Source organism: Gordionus sp. m RMFG-2023, chromosome 2 (genome assembly GCF_954871325.1).
Source record: "Gordionus sp. m RMFG-2023 chromosome 2, tfGorSpeb1-WG-v2, whole genome shotgun sequence".
Classification (NCBI taxonomy): Eukaryota; Metazoa; Nematomorpha; class Gordioida; order Chordodea; family Parachordodidae; genus Gordionus; species Gordionus sp. m RMFG-2023.
This window is the reverse complement of record NC_088776.1, coordinates 31735986-31749060: the sequence shown is the minus strand read 5'-3', so window position 1 is coordinate 31749060 and position 13075 is coordinate 31735986. Positions and strand designations below refer to the sequence as shown.

The window sequence follows — 13075 nt, the reverse complement described above, 5'->3', positions numbered from 1 at the left end:
ATTAATTCATCGGCATTTTTTCCCATTTGTTGAGAACTGAAATCAATCTTGTGGTAACAGGGAATTAATTTTTTGAAGCCTTATTTTATTACATTGGGTCCATTGACCTATAAAGTCACCTAGAAAAATGCACTTTGGAACATTAAGATTGCTTCCTTGACTCTAATGAGGCCATTATTTTCTGTAGTTTTTCAATCTTCACCGGAGAAAAAAATTTCATCGTGTGCCATTTGTAAGGATTTAGAAAATAAGGAGAACTTAATACATGGACCTGTTAGATGGATTAAAAATTATTTTTTATTATAAAAATAAATAAGAAGTTTATATATAATTTTAAGAACGTTCCGGGACCGTCCTTAATCAAAATATAAAACCCTTGATAAAAACTTAAAAATAATGGCGAAATTTCAATTAACCACATAAAAATGAATAAATTTTAAAAGATATTAACTATTTTATATCTATGCATATAATATATAATATTTAATGATTTTGACTTTATCAACATTAAAAATTAGAGATAGAAACTTTATTTAAAATAAGTCTCAAACCTAAATCGATTATGGAAAATTTACAAAAAATATTTAAGATTACCTTTAATAAAATTAAATTTTTTAATGAAATTAAAAACAAAAAATATTATAAGTTTAGGGGAATTCGAATAATAGCTTACTGAAAAATTCACAATTTTTGAAGATACTGTCTTTATTAAAAAATTGAAATGATAAAGCTGAATTTCGATTTTTACAAAAAGATTCCTCAATCAAGTCAGTCTTTTACTAAACTTTATGCGGATGCCGCCTATAAAATTATGCGACAGGGGTTTTTGAAGTCTAATGAGGTTCCTGTTGTAGTAGTAACATGTAAGTTTTAATTAATATTTAGATATTAACATTTTTGAATTATTTTCTATTTATTAGATTGACTCATTGACACAATGTTCAATATAAAAACCGATATTAAATGAATTTCTTTTATTTATAATTTTAATATATTTGATATGTTAATTTCATAAAATATATTTGATAACTTATAATATAGGTTCGTAGCCAGCGGAGGGTGGGGGGGGGGGGGGGGGGGGGGGTCGGATAGGAATTAGAAAAAAAAGGGCTTCATGAATCGTAAATTGCTAAATATCCGATTTCAAATAGGAATCTATTCTAAATATTAACAAAAAAAGTTAAAATTAATTTAAATATTTATTTCTTGTATTAATATTTTATCTCACGAAAATTTTAAGTTTATTTTCATATATTTTTTAAACCTTAAACATTCATGCATATAAGAAAATATTTTATTAACCAAAAAAAATTCTATTTAATTAATCTATTAATAACTATGATTAGAAAATTTCTAGAGTGTATAAAATATTTAGATATCCAAATAGACAGAATTTGCTGAACATATTTATTTCTAAGACTTCTTATATGAAAAAAGAAACTGCAAAAGAGTCTGCACGATAAAATGTAGCCTTCAACATCAAACTGTTTTAGCTTTTTTTTTTATCTCGAAGAGCCTATTTTGTATGCTCTTTTAGAAATATCAGATTCATCCGAAACAGATATTTCATCTGAAGCTGATACATTATTAGATCTAATATGACTGCCTTTTTTCATTGGAATGTATTAATAAATTATTGATTACACAACAATTTATTGCAATTTTTTTTTTAAAAAAATGGATTTGGTTGAAGTTATGAGATTAGAGAATATTATTATATTACAACTTAGAAAACCAAGAGATATTATCGACCATGAATTTCTCGAGATTTATGTGATTGTTAAGGTGAAAGCAAAATTATATGATTTTGAGATACACAAGCCCCGACTTTAACCGACAAACAAATCGTTCCAATATTAACGAGGACTCTATTGAGGATTACTATAAAATAATCTTATTTTATTCCACTTTTGAATTTAATTTTGACTCAATTCAATGAACAATTGTGATTTAAAATGGCTATATCGAATTTACAAATACTATATCTTATAACCCCTTATGATCTGAGGATATATCTGTTGTAGAAGTTAGAAAAAAGAAGAAATAAATTTAATATAATATACTAAATGTCAGTCATTTTTTCTGACGAGAATAATTAATTTTCCTTGGGGAGGAAAGTTGGGATGTGAAGATCACGTGATGCCATTGTGAGAGGACAAAGAGATAAATAATGCACGGAATATATTGGATGACTTAGACTGATCTTAAAGATTTCACAATGTAATTTGGATAATTATTGTTTACTTGTTTTCATATGAATGTTAATTTATATATTATCAATTTGTGAAATTGTTAAATAAAGAATTTCAAGAAAATTTTATAGTTAAGGGGTTTTTATTTTCAGATTAAGCATTGACGGGGCTGAGGGTAAGGGTTGTTTATTTTTTTTTTACAATATCAAATCTTAATATTGAAAAATTAAATATTTAGCTATACTTTATCCATAGGATTACAATGTTTCTGAAGTCCAATTTCAAAATTTAAATGGTATGTATTTAGATCCATATTTATTCATAACACATTTATTCATAATTATATTTATCTATCCATTAAAAAAAATATAAATATTATAAATCATAATTATCCCGCTTCACATGTTCTTCATTCCCACAGGTCCATTCTTTGTTCCTCCCAGCTGACATCTTCTCCAATTAATCCAATATCTTCACTCCAAAATAGCTAACAAAGGAATCCTTAAAAACCAAACATGTGATGATCACGTTTTCCCACTATCCACCAGGAAAACTTAATTCCCCTGTCAGAAAATAACTGGCATTTGATGTAATAAATTAAATTTATTTCTTCTTTTTTTCAACAGCTACAACACGCCCACCCTTCACAAGCCCAGCGTCCCTCTCTCTGTCGTGATGTTGTATCGAATCGCCCTTTGAATTGTATCGAATTTGAATTGTCTCGAATCGCCCTTTGCATTGTATCGACTTTGAATTGTATCGAATCGACTCCCCTTATGATGATTTATAATATAATATCGCCGATACCTTTCAATATATAATCGCGAAAACACATATTACCAATAATGACATGTACATTGGGGTATCTGCATTTATAATCTATGGAACATTAATATGGACAATGTAATATAAATAGTAAATAGTGATGTGCTATAAAATTATTACAAAGATAAAAAAATGTAATATGCAGCATAAATTTATAAAAAAAAATTTACACAAAAAAAACTTTTTCCAGTATGCAAACTAAACAATATTCTCACCTCAAGGCATACCCATCAACGCGGGCTGACCTTATCTGTAAAAATATTTTCTTTCACATCATTGCATACCATAAAAATAATATAATAATTGCAAATAAAACTTTTTATAAAATTTTATGATTTAAAAAAAAATATATATACTAAATATAAAGATTTCATAATTTGAAAAAAAAAATATTATACATCATCTAATATATCATATAAATTCCTATCCAATTTATATATATAATAAATGCAGACATTAAATCAAAATAACTATCCACATCTAACATTATAGATATTATTCTGACTTCATCATACTTCAATTCCTTTAAATTATCATTCATAATTAAACATATCATATGTATAATTTACATTACATCCTATTTCATAAAAATGGTTAATTACTTCAAAATCAACAACAATAACTCACCCTCAATAGATCACTTAATAATATATCAACCTTGATTGAAACTAAACTACACATACAATATATTAACATTAATTAATAATAAATATCCCCTTAATAACATATCAACCTTAATTGAAACTAAATTACACATACAATATATTAACATTAATTAATAATAAATTCTCCCCCACATGTCCATCCCTTTAAAAACCCAAAATGCATAATTATATAAAACACATATTACAAAAGTCTATTTCCATATATATTTTCCTAAATTTCAAATATTTAAATATTTATCAATCCTTTCTGTCCTGCTGATCCTGAGGTCTTTTATCTTCCTATGACGACCATTCAATGAGTCTTAAGACGTACCAAGTAATAAGACAAAACTTTTTGTCAAAATTGGATGTAAAATATACATCTAGACATATAATACCACAAATATTATTGTCTTAAATGGCCAAAATGAAGACATCTAATACCACCAATACTATTGTCTTACATGGGCCAAAATGAATCAAATTTCAATCCTAATACTCATTACACACTTTCTATCTTAACCTTTTTAAGTAAATATTTAATATGAAATTACAGAAACCCTTAAACTCACCTCTTAATCTCACCTTTTCCTGACCCCCTGTATCGCGGTTAGTACTACTGCGCTGCCAAAAATTTAGATAAAATATATATCAACAAAAATTTTGTTTTACCTTTAAAACCACATTAATCCCTAAGTACATCCTGTCGACGGCAACAATAAAACGAATCCATAAAACAATCCATATTTATTCATTATTCATAATTATATTTATCTATCCATTAAAAAAAATATAAATATTATAAATCATAATTATCCCGCTTCACATGTTCTTCATTCCCACAGGTTCATTCTTTGTTCCTCCCAGCTGACATCTTCTACAATTAATCCAATATCTTCACTCCAAAATAGCTAACAAAGGAATCCTTAAAAACCAAACATGTGATGATCACGTTTTCCCACTATCCACCAGAAAAACTTAATTCCCCTGTCAGAAAATAACTGACATTTGATGTAATAAATTAAATTTATTTCTTCTTTTTTTCAACAGCTACAACAGTATGAAGGATTCATTTTTGTACATAATCCAGTGGAAACATTTTGTACTTTAAAATATATTTTATAAGTTTTCCAAATATAAAAATTATTGTATATTTTGGCAATGATATTAGTACAAGCACAAATGAGAGGACCTTTTCTTCATTATATAGAATAAAAACTATATCAAAAGTATGACATCTTAAAATTGATTGAATAGACTAGTTTTACTGATTGAGATCAAATTCCCAACACAGAACAAATTATTAAAAAATTGGCACAATCGCAGAAGATTAAATTTCATTTATGAATGATATTTTGATTAACTATTTAAATTATTATAAAATGTTTAATTTTATACTTTATTGTGATTTACATACAGGCTTATATAGCTTTAATATTTCTTAACCGTATAATATTCGTTCTTAATATTTTATATTTTCCAACATTTTTTTATTTGTGTTCGAAATTATCATATTTTCAAATATGATTGGTTCTAATAATTTTTTTTGATTAGTTCTAATAAATTTTTAGTGTTCAAAAAAATCAATTCAATATAAAAAAATATTATCCTCGACTGTGAAAAATTCCTGGATATTGCCGGTTATAATAAAAAGGGATATTTGTATAAGTATTTTTATAACTTGAAGAAACCTAAAAATCTATGGTCAATAGTAACTTTTTATTCTCAGTTCTTATATTATATGTACTATCCTATAATTATACAATTTAACTGACCTTTTATATAATATTAAATATAAATACGCTATATTATTGTATAACAAATATTATTCAAATAAGTGATCTGCATCTGGCCTAATTTTTCAAGCCGGGCCCGGCCCGAGATTTTTTTTTAAAAGGTTTTGCCGGCCCAGCCTGAAATCAAAATTTTTTTTAAAAAATTTACCGACTCGGCCCGGCCCGAATTTATTTAACTATAGAAATTAATTTTTATAATTACTCAAAATAAAAGACATATGTTATATGTCGTTAAGTTTCAATAAATAAAATAAAATATTTTTATTTTACATAAAAAATTCAATATAAAATTGAAAAATTTAGATATATTTAAAAAAAATTCCAAGATCCGACCCGACCCGGCCCGATTTTTTTTTAAAAATATTAGGCCCGACCCGGCCTAAACCCGATTATTTATATAAAATTAGGCCCGAGGGGCCTAATTTTGCAGATCTCTAATTTAAATAACGTTGAATATTTTAACCTTTTAAAATGTATGTAATATAACATATCTTATTTCCCACCAAGTGCAAGTTGGTCTATTAATCTTTTCGTTTGTTTTCGTTCCCTAGTTGGATATCGGTTTTGAATTCTTTCTTGACTTGGTTTAATTGTTTTTCAAAAATTTTATCTTCTCCTAACTTCATAGTGATCTATTATTATTGATTCGGGTTTAGTTCCTCCCTTGTTCGTAGTGGGTTGGCGTGTTTTCGTAATATTTTTTCTTTTTCTTCTACATTATAAGAGAATTTAGCTTGTTGATTTATTATCTTCCCTTCATGCCATCCTTTTCAATTGGGTTTTTTATCCAAACTAAATCGTTTTCTCCAAAATATCTATGAATTCCTTTGTACTGGTTTGGTTCCACTACAGAAATTTTTATTATAATAGAAGTTCAACCCAGTCCAATAATCTATTTAGTCTCCTTCCCATAAATAGTTTTGCTGGTATTCGCCCCGTTGATGAGTGTTCTGAATTTCTATACGGAAATAGCACTTCATTTAAGCATTTTTCCTCATTATTCGTTTGTTCTCTATTTGCAAAATATCGATTTTTGATAGTCTGAATGCATCTTTCTACTACACCATTGCTTCTCAGATGTTACTGTGCAATTTTTATATGTTGTATATTCTAGTTTTCATACCATTTATCAAATTCATTTGAAATAAATTGTGGACCATTTTCGGTTACAATTTGATGTGGAATACCATATCGAGTAACCCATTTTTCTAATATATTTATTAAATTCTTACTTGTATCTTTAATTCTATCAACATCAATCCATTTTGAGTATGCATCGATTCCTACCTGGCAATAAAATCCGTCCAGTGGTTCGGCAAAATCTAAATGTACCCTTTCCAAGTGTCGGGGTGGCGGATTACACGGTTATACCATAAATAGGATTTCTTATATAAATCACTGCTTTATTTTCGCTTGTTAATTTATCATCATTTTTCTCTATTGGATTTCGCGATAAAGCATTTGCATTTATATTATTAGCGCCTTACTTGTACATAATATCGTAATTATATGCGGATAAGCCCAACGTAATAATCTTTGATATGTTAATAAACTTAAATCTCTGTTATTACCATATATATCTTTATTAAAAGTTTATGGTCTGTTCGTATTTTATATTTTCGTCCATACAAATAGTTATGAAATTTTTCAACGCCGTTTATTTAGCTTTGGCTTTTTTGTCGATTGTTGAATAATTCTTTTCAGCATTTTGTAAAGTTCTCGAGGTGTAAGCTATTGGGAATTCGTTACCATTATCATATTTTTGCATGAATACAGCTCCAAATCTTTGGTTAGATGCATCTGTTTCTAATATTAACTTGAGGTCCGGTTTATAAAACTGTATAGTATTTTGTTCTGTTACTATTCCTTTTGCTTTTTCAAATAATGCCTCATCTTTTTTAGTCCAATTCCATTTAACATTTTTATATGTTTTATTATGTAATTCTGCTATGATTCCATGTAAGTTTGGTATGACCCGTGTATGATAGTTTAATATACCTGAAAATGATTTTATGTCATGTCTATTTTTATTTGGATATTTTTGTATTACTATTATTTTCTTTTTATCTGGGTGTATTACATTTTCATCTATTATGTATCCTAAATATGATATTTTTTCTTTCATAAAATTTATTTTTTGTTTTGATTTTAATCCCGCATTTTGTAATTTTTTGAGGACTTGTATATTCTCTTAATGTTCTGTATCATTTTTTCCTGTGATTATAACATTGTCTAAATAAACTGCATCTTTACAGTCAGAGTAAATCGTTCATATATCGTTGAAATATTATTGGTGCTGTAGCCATACCAAAAGGTAATCGTAAATAGCGGTAGTATCCAATTGGTGTTACCTTAGTTAATAATTCTTGGTTTTTTAGATCTAATATTGTATACTTATTTTTATTAGCGATCTTTGCGATTAATTCTTCAAACGTTGGTAGAATGTGATAGTCTTTTAGTAAAAATTTATTCAATGTTACTTTGAAATCACCACATAATCGTAATTCACTTGAGGTTTTACGTTCCACATTGGAGTACTCCAGGTTACTCTTGTTCAATTTCTACTTTTAAAGGCAACTTTCTTGCTGGTAGAGCTATTGGTTTTGTATCTAAAAATTAAAAATACGTATTTTTAATTTTTGGCTAATTTTTAAATAGTTTAATATTTTAAAAGGGGGTATATCATTAAATTATTTTTCTGGCATCCAATTGTACTTATATTGGTTCCGCATTTTTCATTAATCCTAATTTATTATCAAACACATTAGCAAACTCTTTATATAGTTTTTCAATATTTACGTTTCCATTACCATTATTATTATATTTATTGCTGATCATTACCTTTTTTGGCAACGATAGATCAAATTCTATAGTCCATGGAAATCTAAATAGCGCTGCATCATTGTAACTAATAGCGGAAACCATTTTGTCTTATCTTCTATTGAACTTTAACATAAGCTTCTCCCATTATTTTTATTGTATTGTTTCCATATGTTGTTGGAGCTCTAACTAGTCTAAGTTTTGGCCTCCCCTTTTTATTCCATATTGTTGCATTAATGATGTTTACTGCTGAACCTGTATCATATTTCACGTGGTTGTTTATTAATACCATTATTTTTTGGGAGCTGTCCATATTTATAGACTTTTTGAGAAATCTGAATCATCGTAGTTACTATTGTAATTTGTATCATAAACATTTCCTCCATTTTTACAACACACGGCAAAGTGGTTTAATTTCTTACATTTGTTGCATGTTTTTCCGTATGCTGGACAATTCCGAGCATGTAAACGATTACAAAAATAGCACGATTTTCTTATATTATTAATCGTGTGGTAGTTATTATAACTTGAACTGGTTTTCTTTATACTTATGTTTTATTCTCATTTTGATACTGCCAATTATCATTATCATTATACTGCCGATAATTATTGTAATTCTGATTTAATCGTTTATAATTATCATTATATTTAGTCGTCACTTTGATTTTTTAGTATTATTTATTTATAAGTTGGCCCGTTCCATCATTAAAGCCATTGCAATAACCTTGTTTAAGCTTAACGGTTGCTCTTCGTCTGTAGTATTTGAATCATAGTTCTTTATCTATTTGCGACATCTTTCCAGCGATTAATTGATCACTCTATATTATTTACAAATTCTCATCTACGGGCTAGTTTATTTATATTTTTTAAATAACGCATTACTGAATCTGCTGGTGTACGACCTAATAAAATAAATTTTTGATGCTAAGACAGTTCTTTCATCTTTAAAGTTGTTTTGCAATTTTATATAAATCTGTCCATACCACATCATCACTTTTACTTTGAAATAGTAATTTTTTATATCGATTATATTTATTCCTCCATACGCTATGAATAATTTTTTCAAGTTACGACTGTTTTAGGAATATCCTTTACATTCAAATATATTTAATATAATCCAAATAATTATCTAAATTTTCTTCTACAAAATTAGTTTAACCCTTCAATACTCTGGTGGGGTATATGAAACCCCAGGCATGCTAGAAATAATATTAGATAAAAATGGTTAAATATTATGATCTGGATTCATCAGAAGCTTCATCAAATATATCTTAGAATCTATATTCCAAATTTCATATATTTTGGTTGAGTAGTTTTTAAGATATAAGCATTTTGTGACTGATTGGGATTTGTGAGACCCCAAGTAAATTTGCAATTTTTTAAGAAATTTTTTTTTTAATTTTTAAAATTATAAATATATACTACTATATTATAAAATTTATTAAAACAAAATATAAATATCTTATATTTTGAAATGAGATATATGAAAAAGAAAACGTAAAGATTTTCTCTGGTGGAGTTTTATTATTATTTTTCACCAGCTGACTCATTTCTCAAATTATTTTTATCATTTATAATGATTTTTGCAGATTCTGAAACTAAATATATAATTATTTAAGATGTAATATCTTTATTTGAGGTGATTATAACAATATAATTAATAGTGAGAATGAAGATTTTATATATGATAGTGATCATGATACACAATCTGAATTAGATGAAGAAGAAATGTTAGTCGAAGACAATAAACTTAATATTATTTAGGTAAATATGAAATCATAGTATATTTCTCTTTAAAATTAGCTAAAAAAAATAAGTTTACTGAATGGAAAAAGGATCTTCCTAATCAAAGAATAAGAACTCATCAACAAAATTTAGTTATTCATCTGCCAGGAGTAAAAGAATAAAGGAAAGAAGCTGACACTCCAGAAAAATGTTTTGACTTGTTCACAACACAAAAATGATTGAAAAGATTATTTATCATACCAATGAAAAAATTAAAATTATATGTAAAAACTATACTGACCAATATGAAAGTTCTACTAAAGAAGTTATTTAGCTGGAATTTTAAATCTAACCATCAAAATAAAAACAAAATATTTTTTTCAAATATGTAAAATAAATTTATGTTTAGAACACATTAATGTTTTGCATGTCAAATTTAACATATATAAATGTTCTATTTTTTTTTGTTTAAATATTGTAATTTTTTTTATATTGAATAATAAAGATTCATATTATGAATTATCATTTATATGATGTTAATTTTTTAATTTAATATTTGAAATTTAAAAAAAGTAAGCTTTTTTTAGAAATTTTGTCACAAATTATAATTATCCTCATCATCTTTAATCTAAGCTTAAGAAATAAAAATAAGTAAATATTTTATTAAGTTTAAGGTTAGTTCTATCTTATATCCAAATATTAAATAGAAATAATGAATATAACTGGAGATATATACATTTGAAATTGAGCCGAGTACTAACGTCATTTATTTCACCAGAGTATTGGATGGTTAATGTAGTTTTTGAAATATCACCCATAATTCCTAAAGATATATATTATTTTTTTAAAAACAAAAAAATTTTCTATACAATTCTATTTAATATTTAACTTGACTGAAGACCCCATCTTTTTTTACCTTTTCGCCAATATTATAACTTGAAGAAACCTCATAATATATGGTCAATGGTAACTTTTTATTCTCAATTCTTGTATATATATACTATTCTATAATTATTCAATTTAACTTACCTTTTTTATATATTATTTTATAATATTTAAAAAGGCTCTTGTTGTACAGTAACAGTTTTAATTAAATATAAACATTTTTAAAATATTTTCTATCTTTTAGATTTGCTCAACAAAATGCTCAATGGCAAACTGCATTTCTATAATGAATCTCATATTTTGATATTTTATAAATTCATTTACTAATTTTTATATATTTATATAATAAATAGATTTGCAAAACAACTCAAATAAATATTTAACAATTTTTGCCATAACTTTACTTAATTTTTTTATTGCCCAATATTTTATCTGATAAAATATTTTATTTATTTGGTAATAAAAATACTATCCATTTTGATAAATTTACTACCCAAAAGTTTATAAATACTGCCCAAAAGGTTAATTATTTGATAATAAGATTACAAATTTTGATTAATTTACTGCTAAAAATCTAATTTTATTTTCTTAGACTTTTGTAAAAATAAATGTAATGCATTCCACTGTTCATTATATAATTTTTCAACTTCATATAAAATTTATTTGTTTATATTGCAAATAAATATTTAATATAATCGAAACTTTTTAATATTAAAAATAAATAATTATATTATAAATCCTGAAATAAGGTTTATATTTTATTAATATTATGTAATTGTATCAAACAAAGCTTTGTAATAATGATGATAATTCATTTAATTCTTCATCCAAATTCAGAAAAAACCCTTAAATATAATAGATATTTGATAATAATCAAGTACTACCCATATTAGAATTCTTTGAGATGATTGCTGTTAAAATTACTTTGTCTTTATTAAATTGTATTATCTATTAATTATAATTATTTTTGCAGTATATAATAAATTACTTGATAATTTTTAAGGGTGATAAGTAGTTTTTTAATATCACCCATTCCAATTTTATTTATTTGATGAGTAGATAAATTAAATATATTTAAAAAATCAATAGTAATAATATTTTCTGTTATTGCTTGATCAAAAGCTATAGTAAATAAAAATAATATATAGATAAATAGTAAACCTTTAAGAATTATAATTCCTTCTTTATCGTGATAAATGATGGCGTGAAGATTCTTATGACTAATGAGTATTTAATTTTAAAAAAAAATAAAAACTATTAATACTTTGTGACAAAGCTTTTAAGAATATTTTCTAATTCCATAAAAAATAATGTAAATTTTTTAAAAATGATTTATCGTTATCATAAATCTGATGAATTTCGAAAGGCCATGACTGCTACTAACGCCCGTAATATTTAGTGAAAATACTAAACATCACACCCTTACACGTTTATTAAATGTGTATAACATAGGGTTGCCCTGTCTCCCCCCATCAGCGGGAGACTCCCGCAATTTTTTAGTTAACATGCAGACATCTCTCTCCCGCAAAACTACCGCAATTGAAAATCTCCCGCAAAAATCTACTGCAATTTTTTAATTTATCCCGCAATTTTTTTTTAGTATTTTAACGTTTTTAATATATAAATAATATTTTATATTTTTAAAATAAATTTAAAATATTTATGTGAAAATTTCCAGTTTGTAAATTTCTTCCTATCCTGTTTTATTTTTATCCAATAATAAATCAACATAATTTGATTCATATAAGTCAGTACAGGGGAGTATATCAACATCCATTGCAATGCAAAAATATTCTCCAAAAATAATAAATATTACAGGTGAAACTACAGTGGAAATCGTATACAACTATTATGTAGTTCAACATTCACAGAGTTATATCATCACAATGTGGGTTGAATCTTTCCCATGATATTTAACGACGCCAATATAAGTGCAAATCTTACTTGTGGTAGAACAAAAAATGAGCAAGGCTATCACAAGTGTTAGTACCTGTATCCTAGAGGTCAATTCTTGACGATTTGAAAGATGGGCATCCATATGAAATTCTAACAGATGCATCTAAAAAGGGAAATATTAAAACATTTCCCTTGATCCTTCACTATTTAATAAGAACATTTCAATAAAACTGTTAAATATTATTTCCTCGATAGTGACAAATCCAAAGATGTAGCTAACCACATAATGGTA

The 13075-nt window shown here is 26.0% G+C and overlaps 1 protein-coding gene across 2 annotated transcripts; it reads right to left on the bottom strand.

Moving 5' to 3' along the window:
* Positions 1-11625: 11625 nt before the first annotated feature.
* LOC135925071 (ragulator complex protein LAMTOR3 homolog) lies at positions 11626-12273 on the bottom strand. Of its 2 annotated transcripts, none has more exons than XM_065460232.1 (5): positions 12152-12273; positions 12049-12107; positions 11876-12009; positions 11772-11835; positions 11626-11732 (listed from the first exon to the last, which is right to left on the bottom strand). In XM_065460232.1, the coding sequence occupies exons 1-5, from the start codon at positions 12187-12189 to the stop codon at positions 11668-11670; spliced, it is 360 nt and encodes a 119-aa protein (XP_065316304.1). In that variant the 5' UTR covers positions 12190-12273; the 3' UTR covers positions 11626-11667. The 2 variants fall into 2 exon arrangements, with proteins under 2 accessions (XP_065316304.1, XP_065316306.1); XM_065460234.1 differs by having other exon boundaries at positions 11876-11988.
* Positions 12274-13075: the final 802 nt, after the last annotated feature.